General features: G+C 42.1%; 1 protein-coding gene across 2 annotated transcripts in view; it reads left to right on the forward strand.

Annotated features, from left to right (window-relative positions):
• The window catches only part of dock1 (dedicator of cytokinesis 1), a 455,553-nt gene that overhangs the window by 138,281 nt on the left and 291,328 nt on the right, over positions 1–25,944 (forward strand). For both annotated transcript variants that reach the window (XR_013934788.1, XM_080454394.1), the window contains exons 25-27: positions 5,525–5,631; positions 19,631–19,758; positions 22,879–22,974. Coding sequence is in view for 1 of the 2 variants with exons in the window: in XM_080454394.1 (XP_080310520.1) it covers positions 5,525–5,631; positions 19,631–19,758; positions 22,879–22,974 (331 nt within the window). In the remaining variant the exon portion in view is untranslated. The remainder of the gene's footprint in view (positions 1–5,524; positions 5,632–19,630; positions 19,759–22,878; positions 22,975–25,944) is intronic.

Genomic DNA, 25,944 nt, shown 5'->3' on the forward strand with positions numbered 1-25,944 from the left:
AAGGCTTTGGTTTAATAAACACCTGTAATTCGCCCACACACAACCCACTTTATTATCGAGCGGGGTAAGCAAAAGATCATGATGATCACTGGTGTGGTGCTAATCAAATGCTCCACTCGTTGCAAATCAGGTAAATAAGTACTTCAGTTTTAACTTTATTATCAGTCATGCCGGGTTCTGGCATAACATTAGTTCTGGCGCTAACGATAATATGCTTTGGTTTAATAATGACACCATTAAGGTGAGGTAGCTAACGTGCTAACTTTAATTCACCCACACAGTTTCATGTTTTTTTGATTTGGTGATACTAAATAGAGATGAAAGCTTACAATTAACACACTCCCTATTTGCAGGGGCAGCTTCCCTAGATGTGTTCATCCCACACATGCACCGTTCATCCATGGACGTTTGTAGTTTGTCCATGGACACTTGTAGTTTGTCCATGGATGTTTGTAGTTGTCCATGGACTACATTTGTAGTTTGTCCATGGACGTGGGTAGTTTGTCCATAGACACTTGTAGTTTGTCCTTGTACGTTTGTAGTTTTTCCACGGGCGTTGGTATTTTGTTCATGGACGCTTGTAGTTTTTCCTTGTACGTTTGTAGTATTTCCATGGACACTTGTAGTTTTCGCTTGTACGGCCGCTTGTAGTTTGTCCATAGACACTTGTAGTTTGTCCTTGTACGTTTGTAGTTTGTCCATGGACGCTTGTAGTTTGTCCATGGACGCTTGTAGTTTGTCCACGGACGCTTGTAGTTTGTCCTTGTACGTTTGTAGTTTTTCCATGGACGCTTGTAGTTTTCGCTTGTACGGCCGCTTGTAGTTTGTCCATAGACACTTGTAGTTTGTTCTTGTACGTTTGTAGTTTGTCCATGGACGTTGGTAGTTTGTCCATGGCCGCTTGTAGTTTGTCCATAGACACTTGTAGTTTGTCCATGGACGTTGGTAGTTTGTCCATGGCCGCTTGTAGTTTGTCCATAGACACTTGTAGTTTGTCCATGGACATTTGTAGTTCATCCATGAATGTTTGTAGTTTTGTCCATGTGTAATGCCCGGGATTCAAACCCGGGTCTCTCACGCGGCTGGGAACATTGAAACTAAACATCTTATCCACTAGCCTAAAGGGGGGACTCCCCCTTGAAGGGGGGATTCTGCTTCTGGTCTCCAGGCAGAGGCTCTGAGCCACTCTGCTACACTTGGACAGTGCGTTGTACCCGTGCATGCACCAGTTTGTCCCACGCATGCGCTGTTCATCCATGAACTCAAAACGTCTGTGGAGGAATGGTGCATGATGCGTGGGACAACAGTGTCCTGAATTTGGCATCGTATGGCCCACACAGCCTGGCTGGATGGCACCGTGGGAAACCCAGTCTGTTCTCCATGAAAGAAAGTCTGAGTCAAAGTTTCCCCTCAGCATCACTATTCAGATCTGCTGTGGAACACTGCAATATCCCCCACTAGACCTCTAAAGTCTTCCTCTCATGCTGTGCATTCCTTTGGCCGGCAGTGGTTTGGTCTTTGGATGTTTTTTTCCCCTCTTTTTTTGTCCAGATGAAAAGATTGTGGAGGCTGTGGGCCAGCGATCCTCTCCCGACCTCAAGGTCGGAGCGGTGGCTGAGCTGCGTGCTCTGATAGAGTGCCAGTCTCTGAGCGGCAGGGATCTGCCATACCCAGGCCCCTGTGGTGCTTTTGAATCTACCAGATCCTGAGGGCCTTGGCCTACCTAGATGCAACCTCACACTAATAGCCCCAAGGATCATGTCCTTTTTCCAGGGATTCTCAGCCTTTTTTTTTTTCATTTCAGGGGTCACAGTTTATTGAGGCCACTGACCCCTATTTGATAGATTTCCTTTTTTTCTTTTGTGACCCCAGTCTCAAACTCGTTGCAAGCTTGTTGCGAATGTGTTTTTTTTTTTCATTCAGTGCCACAGGATGTCTAAAACGTCCGACGTCTAAATAGCCCTGGGTGCCACAGGACGTCTAAAACGTCCAATTTTTTTATTTTGGAAATAAAGGTTCAGAACCCAAGATATGATGATTTGAAGATTTGCTGCTCCATTCACTCTTTGTTTAACTACTTACTAAAAAAGGCTGTGTCTCGGCTCCTAAGCACTTTTTTTTACAATGAATTTTGGTTGTGGCACTCAGAGCCAAAATTTCATAAATAAGCATGGCACTGAATGAGTTAAGTAAAATTATCAATACTGCATAGTAGAAATACTCTGCTACAAATAAAAGTCCGTAATTAAAAATGTACTTGAGTAAAAGTCCAACAGTATTGGTCAACATGTACTTAAAGTACCAAAAGTAGAAAGTACTGATTATGCAGAATGTCCCATTTCACAAGTTTTCAAATGTATGAAAATAGCAGATCTACAAGCTCACAATGTGTCACATCGCGACACATTGTGAGCTTATAGATCTGCTATTTTCAAATGGCAGAAATGTATTGGGCTGAAGTGGGTAATGTATTTGTTCTGTAATAATGTGTACAGTATGTGTTGTAATAATAATCAGCATCTAAATAATAACTAGTAACTAAAGTTTTCAAATAATTGTAGTGGAGTAAAAGTATAATATTTGCCTCTGAGATGTAGTGGAGTAGAAGTAAAAGTACAGAAAATTCGAAATACTCCAGTAAAGTAAAAATACCTAAAAATTGTACTTAAGTACAGTACTTGCGTACATGTACTTAGTTACTGTACGCCACTGGTCCGCAAACGCTTGCAACATGCCCACCAGTGTCAAAAAACAAGCTGACTCACTGCGAGCCAGTATGCGAAGGCTCTCGCTGATTGTGAGACGTCTGTAGCTAGTGGCTAATTTGTTGTCAGTCAGGATCAGTGGTATAAGTCCACAGTCTAAATGGGCCGTGTGTGTGTGTAAGTAAGCGCGAGAAGACCGCTGACTTCTGCCAGCGCCATCGTGCTCGGAGGGCTAGAGACGTGTCCCTGTCAAGTCATCCGTGACAAACTGTTGACAGTGCCTCGGTCCCTGAGGAAACCTTGAGCAGCTAACTATCAGCTCCTCACACGCACGCAATGCACACAGTCAGTGGTGGAAAGTAAGCACATTTACTCAAGCTCTGTACTAATTTTGGAGGTCATTTTTTCTTTACTAAATAATGTCTAATTTTCTATACTTCATACTTCTACTCCACTACATCTCAGAGACAAATATTGTAAGTTTTTACTCCACTATAATTATTTGAAAACTTTAGTTACTTTGTAAAATGTGATTATTATTACAAAACATACATTAACCATTTCAGCCCTATTTATTGTAAACTGACTATTTGAAAATATAGCCTAGCTTTTTTCCCCTCTTTTTTTTTCTTTCAATAAAAAAAAAATACATTTTAGACATAATGATAACTTATGAAACATACTCATTATGATGAATATCCCTTTTTCTTTTAGTACTTAACCCATTAAGACCTGAAGAAGCATCTGTTTCATTTTTTGATTTGAGCTAAAAAGCATTATTTTACACTTTGGCTATTCAAAAATATGCCGCGCTATGAGCTTGTAGATCTGCTATTTTTGAAAAAACGTGAAAATGTGTGCAAATCTTTGAATATATATTCTTTTAAAGCAAACATTTTTATCTCAAATCTTTTCTTCTGGGGGTCCCTGGAACAAAATATTTTGAGATAGGGGTCTGCGGCCAAATACATATCATTTTGGGGGTCCTTGACATGAAAAAGATTGAGCACCACTGATATAGAAACATAAATTTTTCAGAAAACTGTTGGGATTTAGAAGACATATAGAATCGGCTTCATGTCTTAAAGGGTTAAAGTATATTTTGAATACTTTTGATTACCAGACTTTTGCCTGTAACAGAATATTTCTGCATTGCATTATTGAGTTTTACTTAAAAAAAATGTGAGTACTTTTTCCACCACTGGTGCCTCAGTCCCTGAGGAAACCTTGAGCGGCTAACTATCAGCTCGTCACACGCAACGCAACTCACTCAGTGCATGCACGCACGCACGTAAAGAAACACAATCCATATCTTTCATACCCAATCTGCTACACTGGCGTGTGAGCACACCCTGTAGCATAGGCTTCATACTGTGCAAATGAAGAAAAATGAATGGACCGTTAATGTTCCACAAGTAATGAAAAAGTAGTGTAGAGGACTTTTAAAAGTTATGTCCTGATCCAACAACAACTTTAAACCCGGCATCCCTATTTTGGACGTGTCATTATAGATGAACATGAATGAATGAATAAATAAACTCTCCCTCTTTTTGCATGCTTTGTTTTGTTCTTTTACTGTTGTTAACTAGACTGGCAGGCACATTGATTCGTGATTATTCATTGAAGACGGAACACGCTTAACAGCGATGTTCATTGTTGCAGCCGTCTGGGATTTTGTATCAGTCATAGCCTTGCCACGGAATTGTCCAATGTGTTTGCCAAAAATGTCCATTGTCACAGTTCTTCTGTTTTTGAAGGACTTATTTTGGCAAGTTCAAACTCTGTGACATGGTTGAATTGAAGAGAAATTGTCCCAGCTAACCTATCCATCCTTCCATTTGTTCCTCCATAAATGGTACACGTGCACCAATTGACCACAGAGGGGAATGAAACCGTGGTTCCATTTTGTAGAGTTTGGTTTCCGTGTCGAGGTTAAAGACGATGGGAAATTAACAATATGTTTCACACTCCTCGAGCATATCCGTGGTGTCAATGGACATCATAATTAACAGTAGATGCCTCCTATACAGTCTTTTGGGAAAAAAGCTGATTATCATTAAGACACTGGGCTACTCTATTTTAAATCTTCAAGATGATGGCCGAATACGGTTATGGGAGTCCATGTAAGTAAAGTAAAAGTATCAATACTGCAATATAGAAATACTCAGTTACGAGCAAAAGTCCGGAATTCAAAATTGTATTAATTTCAAGTTTTCAAATGTCTAAAATGTATTAAAATCTTTTTGAAAAAAGCAGATCTACAAGCTCACAGTGTGTTGCATCGTGCAATGCATTGTGAACTTGTAGATCAGCTATTTTCAAATGGCCGAAATGTATATAGGGCTGAAGTGGGTAATGTATGTTTTGTAATAATAATCAAAATCTAAAAATGTACTAGTAACACATTTTTAGTTTTCAAATAATTTTAGTGGAGTAAAAGTGTAACATTTGCCTCGTGAGATGCAGTGGAGTAGAAGTAAAAGTACAGACATTTGGAAATACTAATACAAGTGGCAAAGTAAAAATACCTCAAAATTGTATTTAAGTACAGCGCTTGAGTAAATGTACTTAATTAATTTCCACCACTGAAAAACACAACAACAACAAAAAAAACTTGACAACTGCACAGTCGATAACAAACAAGACAGCCCAGTCCATCATACAAGCATGCATGCAGCGTGTGGTTTGACCTTGTTGTGTGTGTGTGTGTGTGTTGGTGTTGCTTGTGTCTCCATAGCAAGCTGTTCACAGTGTTGTGTGTTGCTTGTGTCTCCATAGCAAGCTGTTCACAGTGTTGTGTGTTGCTTGTGTCTCCATAGCAAGCTGTTCACGGAGTTCATCCTGAAGGTTCCACTGGGCCGCCTGGTCAAACAGAAGCTGGAGTGTCTGATCGACATCGTCCACAGTGACCTGTTCACTCAGCACGGTGAGAAGCACGCACGCGCACACGCACACACACACACACACGCACACGCACACGCACACGCATACACACACATACACACACACACACACACACACACACACACACACACACACACACACACACACACACACACACACACACACGTGTTTGTGCTACTTCACTTGTGAGGACTATACTTCGATCGTGGATCGTCATTTTTGCCTCAAAAAAATTGTGACGTGATAATTTTGCCATATTGCCCACCCCTATGAATATCAGCATGCCCATATATGGGCAATTGGGCATATACTGATGACATCACGGATTTCCATATATGGGAATTAAAGGGACAAGGACGGGCAGACACACAGATCTCCATACAGTATATGGGCATATCAGTCACATCGGCGGTAGCCTGGGAGACTTCGCCTCAGAGCCTGGACAGCAGGGGCGCGGCCACTGCATTCTGATTCAAATCAACAGCCAATGAAGAAAAGGGGGCGGGATCCACATGCAGTGGGTGTTGCATGTAAATAGGAGCGACGGGAAGCGACAGTATTAGAAATATTAACATGACTTCACTTACTAAAGATGTAATTGAACCAATCAATATAATGATGATCAATTAATTGGTTTCACCCCTGCTGAGGCCTTCCTCTTCCTGTAACACAGTCACCGTTATCAGAAATCTTTTTTTCATAAGTCACACAGAGCTGCAACAGAGAAGCATAACGAAGCCGGGTAATAAAAGTGTAACTAACGCGTGACACCGTGATTAGTAATTCAATTAATCCAAGCTGCTGGCGGGGCTGCGCCTTTTTTTTCCACCATTAACCCATTCAATCCGGGAACACATCGGTGTCATCTTAGATTTATTTGGGCTATTCAAAAATAGCTGATCTACAAGCTCTAATAAGCTTTTAGATCTGCTATTTTTGGAAACATTGTGAACATTTTGTGCAAATCTTTGAATATATTATTTATTATTTGTAACTCAAATGTTTGCTACTGGGGGGGTCCCTGCAACAAAACATTTTGAGATGGGGGTCCGCGGGCAAATACATATAATTTTGGGGGTCCTTGACATGAAAAAAGTTTGAGAACCAGTGATATAAAAAAAACTGTTAGGATTTAGACATTTATAGAATCTGCAAAATTTCATAAATTCACGATTTTTCAAAAAATGGCAGATCTACAAGCTCATATCGCGGCACTCGGTGCCGCGATATGAGCTTGTATATCTGCTGTTTTTGAATAGCCGAGGAAATCTTAAAATGACACAGATGCGTTACCGGTCTTAATGGCTTAAAGGACTTACGCATTGATTAGTGTGTCAATTAAGCAACGATTTCCCTCCCAGCAATCTGAGGAAATCTCGCATAGCCGCGGTCAGTCTTCTCATGAAATGGCTTTTTATTAATCTCTAATGAAGAAATCAATTGTGAAGGACGGCCCCAATCCAAAAGTCATTGATGTACACCGATCCGTAAAAACGATTGGTTGCTTTTAAGCAGGATTAAATCGCAAGAATTGATCCGCACGTTGCACAACACTCCGGGGTAGAGAATTTGAGGTCACTGGTCAAATTGTTCTGCATTTTTGTAGAGCCTTTTTTTTTATCCAAAGCACTTTACAAAGTGTGTTACGTTTTCACATGCACACACACACACACACACACACACACACACACACACACACACACACACACACACACACACACACACACACACACACACACACACACACACACACACACACACACACACACACACACACACACACACACACACACATTCAAGGTTCAAGATTGCTTTATTTGTCATTTGTTTTCCATCTGCAAGCAGTGTTAGAAAAGAAGCAAAATTACATTTCTCCTAGTAAAAGAAAGCAGAATTCATGAAATAATGAAAACAAATTGTGCAGAAAAATACCCTATCGATCTGAATAAATAAATCCTAAAAAACTAGAAAAATAAGCATACCCAAAATTAAAAACAATATTAAAACTGAATTAATTTCATCCATAGAGATTTCATCTCATATACAGTATTTTAATGCATAGGAATGCATACCTCCCTAACACTCTTGACGCAGACGGAACTGTTTGCAAGAGGCCGCTCTACCTCCAACTTATAGATCCGCAGTTTTATCCGTATAGTGTCATTATCTACCTTGATCGATCCAAGCCTTAACATTTCTAGAGAAGTAATATTAAACAGACAAGTGTTTCAATGTTCCATTTTTGTGACAGCTAGCTGATATTTCAGCTACGTCTGTTCTTGGAACATCAAAACTCTTTGTCTCCCAAAATATTCTGCCAGCTAGCTTGCACAGACAACATCTTTGATCATTCTTCATTTATCTTGCAATTGTTGTCTTACACGCACTGGAATTAATATTTTAACATGATTAATAGTATCACAAGGCCATTATGTTTCTTCATGTTCAATGGCTTTCTCTAAGTAATGTAGTTCATAGTGAATTTATCTGACATGGAAAAAATACCATGACATGTTTTAACATGATTTCTTTTTATTATGTAAATTAGCATTATTCCGGTGTATTTATAAGTAATGTTCATCAATATGTGATGTCCTGTCTTATAAACGTATAATAACATAGAGAGAGAGAGAGTACTATTTTGCCAATTAGCAGTGGTGTAAAGTAACTTAAGTACATTTACTCAAGTACTGTACTTAAGTAAAATGTTTTGGTACTTTTACTTTACTGGAATATTTCCAATGTTCAATACTACATCTCAGACTTCTACTCCACTACATCTCAGAGGCAAATATGGTACTTTTACTCCACTGCAATTATTTGAAAACTTCATTTACTAGTGACTTTGCAGATATACATTATTATATTATAGAACATAACAACTTTAGCCCTATTTATACCAAGGCTATTTGAAAATAGCCGATCTACAAGCTCACAACGCGTCACATCGCGACGCGTTGTGAGCTTGTAGATGTGCTATTTTCAAACATTTTAGTACTTTTACTTTTGGTACGTTAAGTACATTTTGATACCAATACTTTTTTACTTTTACTCAAGTAAATGTTTAATTCCGGACTTTTACTTGTAACAGAGTACTTCTACATTGCAGTATTGATACTTTTACTTAAGTAAAACAGTTGAGTACTTTTCCCACCACTGCCAGTTAAATTAGTTGGCCTTCCACTTGCAATATCCTCACGACCCATCATTGGGTCCCGGCCCCACAGGTTGATAATCACTGAGTTACACAGTTAGACAGCTATATATATACGCCACACACTACTAAGGCTGGGTTCTAATCTATGCACAGCTGGAGCAAACAGCCCCCTGGAAACTAAGTGCATCGGCTAGCGATGATACGAAACGACAGCCATGTCTGCACACAAATAGTTTGGCTGCTGAGGGATGGCGAGAGCTAAGCTGCCTGCCCACCAGTCAGAGGGTGTGTGTGTGTGTGTGTGTGTGTGTGTGCGTGTGTGTGTGTGTGTGTGTGTGTGTGTGGGGGTGTGTGTGTGTGTGTGTGTGTGTGTGTGTGTGTGTTTTTTTTCTCTCCCAGGGCTTGAAAACAAAAGAAAATCTCCTATATGAGGGATGTCTGGCATTGTTGTAGAGTGCTTAATCCATACAAACCGGGAAACATCATGTGTAAACACTTTAACCATTATTTTATACTTTGGCTATACAAAAAAAATATCAGATATACAAGCCCATAGCGCGTCACTTTGTGCTGCGCTACGGGCTTGTATATCTGCTATTTTTGAAAAATCTTGAAAATGTGTTCACATTTTTTTTTTAAGCGAATATTTTTTAACTCAAATCTTTGTTTCTGGGGGTCCCTTGAACATAATATTTTGAGATGGGGGTCGGTGGCCAAATACATGTCATTTTGGGGGTCCTTGACGTGAACAGGTTTGAGCACCACTGATATATAGCAATATAGTTTTTTTCAGAAAACTGTTAGGGTTTAGAATTAAAAAAAGAAAATTGGCCTCAGGGCTTAACACATCGACCGCCAGAGGTTAATCTCATAATGTACTCACCAGTGCCAAGGTGTTTTTGTTGTTTTTTTGTTTTTTTCATGTCGCCATAGATCTTGTTAAAATCCTTAAGATTGAGCTCTACACGGTCTGTTTACATCCGCGAGATCTCCCTGTATCTCCCAGTGAAGATCGCGTGTCAAACGGGGTATCCATGTTGTAGTTAGAGCGGATTACGTTAAACAGTGAAATGCGAGGAGAAAAAACTACAGGAAGAGAATTGAGTTTCAGTTTCGTCTGTAGAATGGGAGCGGGCGTGATCGTCAAAACCGGATCCCAAATAATTCTATTTCCGGTCATCAAACCGGAAACGGAAGTGGATCAAAAAAATTCCGAAAGTGCACCCGGACCGCGCATGCACGAAAAGACCGCAGCCCGTAGGGCTACGGTCTCGGCGCTTAACAGTTGGATTTAACGGACCGTAGGACTACGTTCTTGGCGGTTAATGTGTTAATGGGTTAATACCTTGTGTTTTCCTACGGTGCCAATCCTTACTCCCTGTGCACCAACTCCACGCGCGCGCGCGTGCACACACACAAATGAGCAGATTTGTGCGCATCATGCATGAGGAGTCATACATGTGTGCACATAAATTATGTGCATACACAGTACACACACACACACACACACACACACACACACACACACACACACACACACACACACACACACACACACACACACACACACACACTCAAATACATGTCTGCACACACATGAATAGACACAAGCGTGTTTGCACTCTTAACACCACAGGTCTGTAACTCTGAAAGTTGGACCCTTACGGGTCCATTTGGTTCCATTTGTGAGTTAAATTAACACTACATATTTTACATTGAGAGGTCCTCCCAGAGATAGAAAATGTTAAGAAATGGGGTGTCTGTGGCGTAATGCATATCAAACGGGGGGTGGCATAGGCTCAGGAGGTAGAGCGCCGCTCCCCCCAGAGTTTCTGTCAAAGTGTCCTTGAGCAAGACACTGAGCCCCTAGTTGTTCTCTATGGGCAGGTTGGTGCCTTGCATGGTTTCCTCTGCCGTCGGTGTATGAATGTGCGAGTGAATTGTGAATGTGTGGTGGGCACATTGTAAAGCGCCTTGGATTAACCCATTAAGACCGGGAACGCATCTGTGTCACTTAAGATTTCTTTGGCTATTAAAAAATAGCAGATCTACAAGCTCATGAGTGCCGCACTATGAGCTTGTAGATCTGCTATGTTTTGAAAAATCCTGATTTTTTTTTTGTGCAAATATTTGAATATATATTTTTAAAGCGAACATTTGTAACTCAAATCTTTGCTTTTGGGGGGTCCCTGGAACAACATATTTTGAGATGGGGGTCCGCAGCCAAATACATGTCCTTTTGGGGGGTCCTTGACATGAAAAGGTTTGAGAACCACACAAAAACATTTTTGTTTATATTTACAAATGTTCGCTTTAAAAATATATATATATTGAAATATTTGCACAAACTTTCACGATTTTTCTAAATATAGCAGACCTACAAGCTCGTAGCGCGGCACTTGGTGCCGTGCTACGAGCTTGTAGATCTGCTATATTTAAATACCCAAAGAAATCTAAAATGACAGATAGGCGTTCCCGGATTCAAAGGGTTAAAGGCACTGTATAAATGCAGCATTTTACCAAACGGGGGGTCCTTGAAACATAAAAGGTTGAAAATCAATCCCCGCTCTAAACCCACACCCACATCCAAACTCCAGTGAACGGTCGGTGGGAAGTGGGTGGGCCGGGGGGGAAGCAGACTGGAACTATCGAGTGGGGCCACGAGGCGCTCTCCTCAAAACTTTGAGCGCAAACAGATTCTGGATGCTACAGTGATTCGCCCCCTTTAACACAGGCCAGGGGAGCAGCCCACATAATTGTGTTCTCTTCCGATGAGCCCCATTTGCAAGTGATTTATTTGCCTCCAATCGTGCTCTCTCTCCCATTACATTAACCACTTACAACCTGGTACCCCTATTTTGAGCTAGTCAAAAAGGCGCCTCTACAGTACAAGCTCACGACGCATTGTGAGCTTGTAGATCGGTAATTTTCACTGACTGGCAAAGTATGTATTAGGGCTGGTTTACAAGAGCGAAGATGACACATTGACAGGACATATAGTGGGGCGGAAATGGCTCAGGGGTAGAGTGGCCGGATGGAAACCATGAGGTTCCCAGTTCGATTCCCGGGCTCCCCCAGAGTTGGTGTCAAGGTGTCCTTGAGCAAGACAGCTGCATTTTTTGCGTTTTAACTGATTCACTGCCAATCACGTAGATCTACGCGAACCTATTTAAAGCCGCCACGTGCCAGTCGCGTAGATCTACGTGAACTAAAAAATAAAATCCAATTTCCAATTTGACCCAAAGACCAAGGAGATATGATTTTTTGAAGATCTAGACTCCTATCCACTTCCTTGTTAACTTAAAACTTAAAAATTCTGTATCTCGGCTCCTGAGTACTTTTTTTTTTTCAATGAAAAATCTCTGGCACTGGCTAAAAAAATATGAAAATACCTCTGGCAGTTAATGGGTTAATGGGGACGGATATATATACCTGCTCGTGTAGACAGGATTTTTTAAAAATTATTAATAAATGAGGAAAAACTCTATAGTTATTATCTTTGTTAACACCCTATTCCAGGGTCCAACATTCAGCAAAAAATAGCCGATCCAACGTGTTCTGAGCTTGAAGATTGGCTTTTTTCGGTTAAGGCATTTAGAAGGAAAAAAGGAGTATGCAAAGGATATAGCCCTGGGGGAACCCGATCAACCAAGTATACTGATGTGTACATATGTATATATATATACTGTACATCCCAGCGGCCATTAACCGGCATATAACGACGTGGGGTTGTCGACACCGCTGTCCTTTGCACAAATCGCGGCGGTGCGTGGGAAACGTCAGCGAGCGTGGAAGTGTTGTGACGGCTTTGAGAGCCAGTAATCAACACACTGGTCAGCAGTGCATGGAGGCAGCATCATGGACCAGCAGGCCTGCTGTGTAATTACTGCATCAACATCCATAGTAACGACCGGCGGTGAAAAGTAACCGAGTGCATTTACTCAAGTACAATTTTGAGGTACTCTTTGCTTTACTTGAGCATGTCCATTTTTCAATACTTTATAGTTCTACTCCCCTACCTCTCAAAGGCAAATATTGTACTTTGTTCTCCACTACAATTATTTGACAGCTGTAGTTACTATAGTTACTCTGCAGATTTAGATTATTATTACAGCTTATTTTATACTTCGGCCATTTGAAAATAGCTGATCTACAAGCTCACAACACGTCGCGATCGTGAGCTTGATATTATTTTGAAGAATTTGCGTACTTTTACTTTAGTACCGTATTTTCCGCACTATAAGGCGCATCTGAGTATAAGGCGCACCTTCAATAAATGTATTATTTTCATATATAGGGCGCACCGCATTATAAGGCGCATCCGCACTATAAGGCGCACTGACGGTGCGGCTTATAGTGCGGAAACCAAGGGAACCAATATTGATACATATATAAGGCGCATCGGATTATAAGGCGCATCCGCACTATAAGGCGCACTGACGGTGCGCCTTATAGTGCGGAAAATACGGTAAGTATATTTTGACGACAATAAAAATGTTGTAGTTTTACTCAAGTCAAGATTATGAATGTAGGCCTTTTACTTGTACTTGAGTATTCTTACATTGTGGTATCGCTACTTTTACTCAAGTAGTATGGATCTGATGCCATTACTGGCATCAGATCCATACTAATGAGCAGCCGGGCCACGCGATGGCCATTCTACATTCAATAGCTTTTCTTCCAAACCGGGGCGCGGCGCTAATGAGGTCGATCGTGATTGCCGCGTGCCGCCGCCGGAGGACCAAAACACCAGGTCGTGCCGTCGAAGCCGATGATGCTGAATATCTGTCCTTCAGCTGAGAAGTACTCCAGACAAATCGCTGTTTCATCTCGTAATGTTGCTCTGAGAAACAAGGTAATTTTTTGTCCTGTTGTTCCTGGGTGACAGGGCTTGTTACACAGTCAATTCCTCAGTGTTTTAACACTGAGTATGAGTGAGAGTAAAGGTCCTTCCACACCGGGAAGCCAGTTTTGCGGTTTCCCCCGTATTGCCTGTTTACATGGAGACGCGAGACGGTGCGTTTTCAAAGATGAACATTTTTTTTACATTTTCAACCCCCGGAAAGGAACGTTAGATACTACCATGCCTCAGCCAGGACCTTCACCATGGCCTCACAGCACCCAGCACCCTGCCTGACTGGAGTACACAGGGTGTATGCATGGGGATAACACATAGCTTTGCAATCAGCTAGCCAACGTCATTATCCAGTTAATAAATGATTAGTGAGGATGAAATATATTGTTTTTAGTATCTTTTCAAAATTCAGCATGACAAAAGGTTCAAGTACTACTACTACTACTACTACTACTACTACTACTACTACTACTACTACTACTACTACTACTACTACTACTACTACTACTACTACTACTACTACTACTACTACTACTACTACTACTACTACTACTACTACTACTACTACTACTACTACTACTACTACTACTACTACTACTAATAATAATAATGTGAACTTCTTGTAAAACACAGTAGCATACTGCATACGTATATCAGGGTGAAAAATTATTACCGGTTAACCCTATCGGGTAGGGAGGATGGTGTGTGTGTGTCCACTTATTTTTGGCTTTAGGCTTGGGGTTAACGAGGTAAAACAAAAAAATAAAAAAATCTATAAAATCAGTGCCCTAAAAAGTTTTGTAATACAAACGTGTGTATTTGTGTGTGACTGCACTGCACGGTGTCATTGATAGAGGCGATGTGCTAGACTGAGCTGCAGTGTGGCTGAGCTCTCCATTCCATTCCGTTCCATTCCGTTCCATACTGTTCCGTTCCAGTTTTTATTCTTTCCAGAAGGGTCATTAATTTCTCAGTCAATAGCCATTGTGTGCAGCGGCAGACAGACATCCCTTCCACAAGAAAGATACTCTTGTTCTCATTGAGCAAGAGCTGGACCACATTAAGTCCACCTTATCTCTTTCCCACGTCTCTCTCTCTCAGATCTCTCTCCCCCCTCTCTCTCTCCCTTCCTCTATCTCTCTTGCTCCCCCTCTCTCTCTCACCCCCTCTCTCCTCTCTCTATCATCTCTCTCTCTCAGATCTCTCTCCCCCCTCTCTCTCTCCCTTCCTCTAGCTCTCTTGCTCCCCCTCTCTCTCTCACCCCCTCTCCTCTCTCTATCATCTCTCTCTCTCTCTCAGATCTCTCCCTCTCTCTCCCTTCCTCTATCAATCTCGCTCCCTCTCTCTCTCCCCCCTCTCTCTCTTCCCCCCTCTCTCTCTCTTCCCCCTCTCTCTATCATCTCTCTCTCTCTCAGATCTCTCCCTCTCTCTCCCTTCCTCTATCAATCTCGCTACCTCTCTCTCTCTTCCCCCCTCTCTCTCCCCCTCTTTCTCTCTTCCCCCTCTCTCTTCCCCCTCTCTCTATCATATCTCACTCTCACTCTATAACTCCCTTCCTCTCTCTCTCGCTCCCCCTCTCTCTCTATCTCTCTTCTCTCTTTCATCGCTCTCTCTCTCTCAGCACATTGTAGACAGGCAGTAATCAGGCCAGCTCTGACCGCTGCTGTCCCCCCTCTGCCCCGGAAGGATGAAAGAACACCACCTTTCACCTCTAGATCCCCATCTTTCAAATGACCCACACTGCAATCAGTGTCCCCCAGGCTTCACACACGCGCGCGCGCACACACACACACACACACACACACACACACACACACACACACACACACACACACACACACACACACACACACACACACACACACACACACACACACACACACACACACAGCCACACACACACACACACACACAGCCACAATTTTCTTGAAAGGAGTCAAAAAAAGGTTTGATAAAAAACCCAATTTAAACCTTGTCGTATGATGCCGGCGTGTGGCGAAAAATAGCCGATCTGCAAGCTCACAGCGGTTTGACTTTGTAGATCGGCTATTATCATGTAGCATTAGGTTTGCCTGGGATATCGTCTCTGTCGGGTGGAAACCTCATACAGAATGTCCAAAAGTGTTTTTTTTGTGGGGTCCCCAGGTGACATTGAAGTGACAATTTAAAGAATTTTAAGACCTGTTTAATACCTAAAAAAAGAATGAAGGGAAGATAAAAAAGAAAAAAAAGACCATTACTGCATCAAAAGTAATCAACAAACTATACTATAAAAACTAGAACACAGGTTCTATATATCCATTCCCAAGGTGTCCACCCGTTATTACAGCGACAGTATAGTATATGGAAATTCACTGTTCACCGCTACGAGTCCATATAGTCTCCTTGGGCCGTTTGAATGTTTCTGTAGTTTTAATCAAATATTTGACGGTGGAGGAAGGCATGGCGTTGTCAACCTGCTCACGTTTGAGCAGGTTGGAGGAAAGGAAATGAGTCTGTTTTTTTGTTGTTCATTTTTTTTCAATGTTTTTTATTGTGAGTTCATTTATTTATTTACACAGGATATGGATCTGCTGACCACACAGACTTGCCCGTTCGATTCATAATCAATGCATTCATACTTTTATGTTGACCAGAACAAGGAAAGAGTGTTGGGTCATACCTTTTACTAATTACTTGTTTTAAAAAAAATAAAATTACATTCTACCAGCATATGTATTGATCAGATGGCTTGCTCAGATGTCCGTTTAACGAGCGTTCTTTGGGAAGCTGGTAGGGGTTAACTCTAGCATGACTGGGGTTTCATTATCCCACACACTGCCTGATTTGGGGAGCAAAAACGGTCTTTTTGATCCCCAAATCAGGCTATAGAGGGTATGCGTGTGACATCATCATCAAACCCGGAAGTTATGCAGGAATGCCTACTGAGTGTCAAAAAAATACTTTCTGGCCTTGACAGCCCATGCATCCAAACAGAAAAGTCATATCTGATTGCATTAAACAACATTAAACAATGTTAAACTCACTTTGCATGTTGCTTTGCCACTCGCTTTGCCACTCGATGTGCCATTCACTTTAAGCATGTGCATAGCCTCCATTCTATTGGTCACTGTCTCCCCTCTGTGCTCCAGACGAGCTCACACCACCTTCCCCACACAGTGGGGGTTCCATTGTCTTCTAAATAGCTATTAACATTTCGATTGCACTCTGCTCAGTCAGTGAGCTCACATATGTTGTTGTTGTAGGCAGGCAGAAACATTATAAAATAGGCTAACTTGTAATGGTAACTGCATATTCTGTATGTAAAATCTTTATAAAAAAAAGTGTATAAAACAGTGCGATCTGTAGCGTCACATTAAACTCTTCAGTGAAACGGAGCCTATATGAACGCTGAAGCCACTGTCTAATTACGTGACTATCTCCATTGTCCAAAACACATGGATATCTCTTGACAAACCAATATTATTATTATTATTCATAATAATAATCACATTATTGTCTGAGCGTAAAGCTCTCATTCTATCAGCTGTCCACGTAGCTGACAAACGCGTCTCCTCTCCTCCTCCCTGTCAGCGCAACAAGTGAACACATCGCTATGTTCCACAAATGTGCTCAATCCTGCGCAAAATATCTGATCTTCAAGCATAAAACAGTTGCTGCGTGACAAGCTTTATGCTTGTAGATCCTATCTTTTTCCACCGCTTTGCAGTGAAGAGGGTTGCCAAATTTTGCAAGAGAAATAAGCAGTCAGGTCTATGAAAATGTTACTGCATGCGTCGTTGTGCCCTGAGAAAACAGTGAGTCGCTTATAATAAGCAGACATGGCAACATAGACTCGCTCCGCAGCTATGTCTGCTCGTCTACGGGCCGCTCTGCGGGGGGTCTCGAGGTGTCAACTGCTGTTCCCTGGGGGAGAGATGGGTGAGAGCGGTCAATTTAGCCGAAATATAACGGCTGGGATGGTATATATGGTGCTAATTTCATATTTATAATACGTTTCAGAAAGAAAAAAAATAACGGAGATGATTTGAAACAAATAGTTTGGAAAAGTCATGAAAGGGGAACTTTCTCAGAGCTTCATGAGAGAAGATAATCCACTTTAAATTCTCAAAATCGGTCAGGTTGATGGCTTAGTCACGCGAGTGTTAAAAGGTCCTTACACAATACACACTGGGTGCGGCCCCTGACACTCGCGCCAAAACGACACATAGGTGCCGGAAATATTCCAGAAATGTCTGTATTTTACGGTTAATACATATCGTTTCTATGATGACTTGCTGTTGCATTTCAAAATATTCTCGGGCGCCGGAACCCTGCGGCATGCTTTTTTCAGCGTTCCTTCCTTATAGACAAACGCTATAAATGACAGCAGAGCTACTATGGCAAAACGGACTACTACAATGAATGTTACACAGAATGCTCCACCGTACAAGATTAGTCAAAAATAACATTTTATTCGCAAAAACTAGTTCCGGATTGAGCTTTAAGGTCTTGTTTTTCTGTTTTTTTTTCAAGAGACATATTCTAAGAAGTATACGTCTTTGATGTGCAGGCTTGCACTGACAGCATTGTGACAGCACCTGTGGCACTCGTCACCGTTCAGAGGCCTTCTGGGAGCTGTCATATATTTTTGATGACTAATACCGCCGCGCTCGCATCCACCGCATCTTTGCAAAGAAGTTATTAACAAAATGCACGTGGGTGTGCATTCACTGTAAAAAAAAATCTTTGTTAAGTTATCCATTTGTAAGGGTCCATTTTGTTAACATTTGTACCCTGTCCGAGTTACATTTTACAATGTATATGGGTCCCCAGTGTGAAATGAGCCTTAATGTGTTCTGCCATCTCATCTATGCCTTAATAAACCCCATACATTGTTGAGCAGAGTCCCTTAGGGCTCTTTAATTGTCCCTTTTTTCTGTTTCCACTCTACATTAAATGTCTTCGAATACGAAGTTCCCCCCACAATACGGATGCTGAGGATTATGTGGTTAACTCCAAAATTAGACATGTGTTTCACAAAATTAACATGATTTTTTGGGGAAAATTATTGTACAGTAAGTTACACTAATGATCCATTTTGACCCAATAAACAATCTTCAGGCTTGTAGATTAGCTATTTTCACTATTTGTTGTGGCAGAAGTATAGGGCCTAAGCGGATAACATGTCTGAAAAAAAACCCACAAGTGCATGTGGGAAGTGTCTCAGGTTTTGTCATTTAAGAAGAAGGGTTAGGGGGCTCCAATAAGGACAAAAGGTCGGGAGTGCATTAACTGGTTGCACATGTGTCCCTGCAGACTGAATGAATGAATTAAGTGGTTGTGCATGTGTCCCTGCAGACTGAATGAATGCATTAAAAGGTTGTGTCTCATGTGTCCCTGCAGACTGAATGAATGCATTAAAAGGTTGTGTATCATGTGTCCCTGCAGACTGAATGAATGCATTAAATGTTGTGTATCATGTGTCCCTGCAGACTGAATGAATGCATTAAAAGGTTGTGTCTCATGTGTCCCTGCAGACTGAATGAATGCATTAAATGTTGTGTATCATGTGTCCCTGCAGACTGAATGAATGCATTAAAAGGTTGTGTATCATGTGTCCCTGCAGACTGAATGAATGCATTAAATGTTGTGTATCATGTGTCCCTGCAGACTGAATGAATGCATTAAAAGGTTGTGTCTCATGTGTCCCTGCAGACTGAATGAATGCATTAAATGCTGTGTATCATGTGTCCCTGCAGACTGAATGAATGCATTAAAAGGTTGTGTCTCATGTGTCCCTGCAGACTGAATGAATGCATTAAATGTTGTGTATCATGTGTCCCTGCAGACTGAATGAATGCATTAAAAGGTTGTGTCTCATGTGTCCCTGCAGACTGAATGAATGCATTAAAAGGTTGTGTATCATGTGTCCCTGCAGACTGAATGAATGCATTAAATGTTGTGTATCATGTGTCCCTGCAGACTGAATGAATGCATTAAAAGGTTGTGTATCATGTGTCCCTGCAGACTGCCGTGAGATCCTGCTGCCTCTGATGACGGAGCAGCTGAAGTTTCACCTGGAGAAGCAGGAGGAGCTGAAGGCCTGCTGCCAGCTGCTGAGTGACATCCTGGAGGTTCTCTACAGGACGGATGTGGTAAGCAACACGTTACGTTCCCTGTTCACCTCCTCCGTTATGGTTTAAAGGCATAGTTCACCCCCCAAAAATTACTTTTTTCTATCGATTAGTCACCCCATGGAGACTTGAATTCATGGATATTATTTAGTTTTTGTCGCATTCCTAAGACAATAATTTGTCACACACACACACACACACACACACACACACACAAACAGAAGTGGATGCCGGTGTGCTGTGTGCTCCATGACTGCAATATGTAATTTAATTAGCGTCCTTATTCGGAATGACTGATTTCTTTTTCATAGACTTCTAGTTTGATAATTGGGAGGTGCACTGGCATGATGCCTGTTTAGTGTGTGTGTGTGTGTGTGTGTGTGTGTGTGTGTGTGGGGGTGTGGGGGGGTGTGTGTGTGTGTGTGTGTGTGTGTGTGTGTGTGTGTGTGTGTGTGTGAGAACCTTATTCACTTGAGTTTTTAAACCCTGGACTGGGTTTTTATTTATTAACTCACTGCAGTCATTGCTTTTGTATAAAAAACATAAAAAAATAAACCCAGGCTGTGGAGTTCAAATAATGACAGCCTAGATAGTGACGTGAATGCTACAGTGAGGAGGGAGGCGTGGTCCTATCCAAACCGCTGCGTTGTGCCGGCTTTCATGAACGCTGTGCGTCATACAGTAACTGACGCACTGCGAGAACCAGATCAGAAACCCTTGTCTAAGACCCATGAGACCTACAAAATGTCTTCTAAATCACTTAGTTCTCACACTTTCTTTTTCGAAATGATCAAGCAGATGCAGATGTACAAGCTCGCAGCGTGGCACGAAGTGACGCCCTGTAAGCTTGTATATCTGCTATTTTTGAATAGCCAACGGCATACATCTAAAAAAGACACACACACACACAGATGCTTTCCCGGTTTTAATGGGTTCAAATAGTATAGTTCAGCATGTGCTCCCCAGTGTCTCAGCTGCCTCTGGTGTGCGCGTGCGTGTGCGTGTGCGTGCGTGTGCGTGTGCGTGCGTGTGCGTGTGTGTGTGTGCGTGCGCGTGGGTCTGACGCAGAAACAACCGTGAATTATTTAAAAGTTTTGGGGGTGATGCTGGAGTGTCTCTTGGATGATTCCTCAGACAGACAGGGAGACAAATACAGACAGACAGACAGACGGAGACAACTCGCCTCTCACTCACTCACATCAGTCCAGGGGGAAAATAAGAAGTCGTCCCTGTCGTCGGGCAGAAACCTTGTATCTCTATATTATTTTGACGTCAGCCTCACCCCCCAGGGGGGATTCCTCAGCCTCATAGCATCAATCAGGCTTGTCAATCACATGTGTCGTGACTCATGGGTAATCCATTCCCTGCGGTAACTTTACAAGATACCATCCAGTTTTATGTTTTTTCCTAACCACTGCAGAAGTGAATATTTAAACCCTCTGTTGTTAGAAAAACTGACCTGTTTGTACTGTTTTTCCATCGACACCAGGGGTCTTCAACCTTTTTTTCAGGCCAAGAACCCCCCTAGCTGAGAGAGAGATGAAGCAGGGACCCCCTCTATATTGTATAAAATTGTGTTTCAGATTATATATATTTTTTCCCCCTCTACACCTATACCTCTTTGCCAAAAAATTGCCGATCTACAAGCTCACAACGCCTCGCAGCGCGAGGCGTTGTGAGCTTGTAGATCTGCAATCTTTTGCCAAAGTTCTTCTCAGAAAAGAGACGTGAGGGTTCAAGTGGTTAATGTAACTCTTAGGATCCCCTAGGGGTCACGGACGGACCCTCTGTTGAAGACTCCTGGTTTACACCAAAGCTCTTCGACAAAAAAATAGCTCACAATGCGTGTTCGTGAGCTTGTAGATCGACTTTTTTTCTGTTGTTTTCCCCCTCAGGATCGTCATGCTATAAATGGTTAACAGATTCCCTTCTTTTTTTGGTCGGTGTAGCCGCCCCTATAAGTGGGTTTGGGACACCTCATTAGTACACCCTTTGCTGTACTGTGATTGGCTCATAATTAGTACACCCCTAGCATTAGTACACCCCTAGCTGTACTGTGATTGGCTGACTCTATTGGCTGACTCTATTCAGCACTGTGATTGGCTAGCGAGACACATGATGAAATGAATAACCTATAAATAGGACTATGCACTTAAAAAAAACACTTTTTTTTTAAGTGAGCTTCCATCACTGTGATGACCACTGTGATGACCACACCGCCCACTTCACACTGGGTGTGATTTTTTTTTTCTCGGAGTCGAGATTGGAGAGAAGCGGTGCGACCGGTGGATAGGCCTCTCTCCTCTCTCCCTGCATATACAGTGTATTTATGTGAAGCTTCCCAAACAATACATTGATCACACCGGGAGGTTTCCCTTCCTTCCACTGCAGTGCACAGCAGCCCTATATAAGCATGAGGAATCACTGTTAACATTTCTCACTTGACTAGAGAGCCCCGGTGGAAATGGAAATATTGACTTCACTCGCTGTCCCTCAGTGGTGTAAAGTAACTAAAGTGCATTTACTCAAGCACTGTACTTAAGTACAATCTTAAGGAATTTGTACTTTACTGGAGTGTTTCCAATTTTCTGTACTTTTACTTCTACTCCACTAGTTCTCAGAGGCTGATATTGTAATTTTACTCCTCTACAATTATTTGAAAACTTTAGTTACTACAAAACATACATTACCCACTTCAAGCCTATATACATTTCGGCCATTTGAAAATAGCCGATCTACAAGCTCACAATGCGTCGCGATGCGACACATTGTGAGCTTGTAGATCAACTATTTTTTGTATATTTGTATACATTTAGAAAACTTTTGAAGTGGGACTTTCTGCATAATGAGTACTTTCTACTTTTGGTACTTCCAAGTAATTTTTTTTTACCAATAAATGTGTACTTTACCTCAAGTAAATTTTGAATTCCGGACTTTTACTTGTAACAGAGTATTTCTTGATTACAGTATTGATACTTTTACTTAATTAAAGAATGTGAATACTTTTCACACCACTGCTCTCCCTCCCTCTCTCCCTCTTTGTGTGTGTGTGTGTGTGTGTGTGTGTGTGTGTGTGTGTGTGTGTGTGTGTGTGTGTGCGTGTGCGTGTGCGTGCGCGTGCGTGTGTGTGTGTGTCTCTAGGGTCCCACCCAGTGGCACGTCCAGATCATCATGGAGAAGTTGCTGAGGACGGTCAACAGAACGGTCATCTCTATGGGACGCGACTCACCACACATAGTAAGACTCTCTCTCACATGTTATCTTCGTCTCTCTCTGTCTCTGCATAACGCACGCGCCGACATGTAACGCTCTCCACTGGTGTGTGTGAAGGGACACCAAAGCCAAACACATCATCTCATCCAGTAGCCTAAAAAAGGGCAATCCTCCCCCCTTGACTGGGGGAGGAGGAATTGAGCCAGTTGGTCTTCAGGCAGAGGCTCTGGACCACTTTGCTACACACGTGCACACAAACACAAACACACACGCGCACACACACACACACACACACGCATTATGGAGCTGATTACTGATGACACGCATTCTCTCTCAGTTGAGTTCAGTCGAGTTCATTTCATTGTTGCTTCATGTAAACCACCAGTGTGTAGTTTTGCCAAAGGCACACGAATACCTAATTTTAAAGGTCCTACGATTTCATGGTAGGGAGGTGATAATTAGAAGGAAAAAGCACACAAACATGTTTAGAATCAGCAATTAATTTCACACACACACACACACACACACACACACACACACACACACACACACACACACACACACACACACACATAGAGTTCCCCATCTCCAGAGCACCGCCCCATAATAACCCCGTTCTATCACCACAGAGTGCTGTATTCTATATTGGCAGGATGTTGGCGGGGGGCGGGGGGTGGGGGGGATGACATCTCACAGTTGCTTTGATCTCCTTGATTTTCTGCTACCTCTATACTTCATCATCTTGTTGAAAGAAGCCCCCCTTCCTGCTCGCGTTTGTGCTGGTGCGGCATTTTTTTTTGTGCTTTTGTGTGCACGTTGTATGCCTTTTTGGTTTGGTTTCTAGGTTTAACCTAGCCATGGTTCACATGACGCTTGTATACAAGCGTCATGGTGCCGAGTCCCCCTGGTCTAAAGTTGTGTTCGATTTTTTCACATTGCCATCTCTCACATAAACATAAACGTTCAGATTTCAAATATAAAGTGCTTACCACCGAGCCACGGATGTTACAAGGCGATGCGGACCGCGATGAATACCCGTATCTCCCGTATTGTTCAATAAAAAGTATTTTAATCCCATCGCCGGCCATTTTCTCCAAATTGGCTCCGATACTTTCAACCATGCGACACTAATGGTTGGGAGGTGTATTGCACTCTGATACATTACAAAACAAAAAAAAACAAAAAAAGAAAATGGCCGGCGATGGGATTAAAATGCTTTTTATTGAACAATACGGGAGATACGGGTACTCATCGCGGTCCGCATCGCCTTGTAACATCCGTGGCTCGGTGGTAAGCACTTTATATTTGAAATCTCAACGTTTATGTTTATGTGAGAGATGGCAATGTGAAAAAATCGAACACAACTTTAGACCAGGGGGACTCGGCACCATGACTGTCATGGTATGACAGTCATGTTTCAGGGCTAGGTTTAACCCTGATTTAGACCAGATTTTATACTCAAGTAATAGGTATATTTGGTATCGATTATTATCTTGATAACTTTTTGAATTAATCAGATAATAATGATAAATTATATCAACAAAATTGATTGACCACATAAGCGTTATTTTATGCAAATAGTTTCTGCAGATCTAGCAGATCTGCAAGCTCACAATGTGTCGTGACTTGTTGTGAGCTTGTCGACTGACTGAGTATTTAAACAAAGATTAATGCACGTGTCAGTCATGGCGTAAATACGCCCGTCTGCTTGATGTGTCCCGGCGATGCCTTTAATCCATTCTCATGAGGGCACCCCGAGCGATGACTATCAACGTCCATATATACGTATAACCAGTCTATAACTCTTGAGAGCGTACACGTGGAACCAAATGGACCCATGTAGAATTGAGGTCCCCTAGATAAGAATGTGTATTAAATGGGGATCCGTGGCCCTAATGCATATCAAACTGGGGCTCCTTGAAATGAAAATGTATGAGAACCAGTTGGCTATACATTACCCATGCCTGTTGACCTACTGGGTCGCCTATAGTGATGTCTATGGGGCTCTGTAGAGCGACGGTGCACATTTAAGTGGGTTTGTTAAAGAATGCATTTACAGTATAGTATATCAAAAGCAGAATGGAGGTCAGCCAAGCTGGTGAGGAGGGCTTCCCAGGGTCCTCTGATATTATTACTTCATGTTTTGATTTGATTTACCGAGTGTGTGCCTGTGTTGATATCTTTCACAATGCAGACCCACCCCCCTCTCTCTCTCTCTCTCTCTCTCTCTCTCTCTCTCTCTCTCTCTCTCTCTCTCTCTCTCTCTCTCTCTCTCTCTTTCTCTCTCTGTTCCAACCACCACGTTTCTCTCATGTCTTTTCTCTTGCAAGTCACTGTAAAGCAAAGTGTGTGTGTGTGAGAGAGCTATTGCTATGGTGATTGTTGATACTTTAGTTGTCAGTGGATTTCTTCTCTCAGAGGCATCATGTGGAGGACGACAGACAACACTAGCCAGTGGAATTCATTGTCTGCTTAATGGATGTCCAAAGGACTTTACCAAAATGGACATTCAGGATATAAACTCCAGTACTGTGATTGGCTTGTTTCAGGTGTTCAACCAGTTGTGTATTGAGATGGTTGAGGTGTGTTGTGACCTGCTGTGTCTCACTTAGTTCTTCATTTACAGGTTAGACCGCTAGGGTTCTTTTTCAATGAGAATAAGCGGTGCCTCTTTTGAAGAATAATATAATGCCATTATTAAACGGTATATACACAAAAAAAATAGTCTAATAACGTCGTTGCTTTCATGTTGATCTGTCGTCATGGTGATGATGTCATATTGATTATATCAGTCTTGCCCAAATATGGAAAGGTGGCGGCTTGCACACATGGCTGTTGTTATGGCAACAGTTTGTGTTGTGAGTGAGGTAAGAGCAGAGCTCTGCTTAGCCTGTATAAAGTGTTAAGCTACTGCAACTACTGCGACTTCCACTTCATCCCGCTAAGACCACTATATGTCCTGATGAAGAGTGCTGAGAGAAAGGGATAGAGAAC

This window comes from Gymnoscopelus braueri, assembly GCF_963280865.1.
Source record: "Gymnoscopelus braueri genome assembly, chromosome: 17".
Taxonomy (NCBI): Eukaryota; Metazoa; Chordata; class Actinopteri; order Myctophiformes; family Myctophidae; genus Gymnoscopelus; species Gymnoscopelus braueri.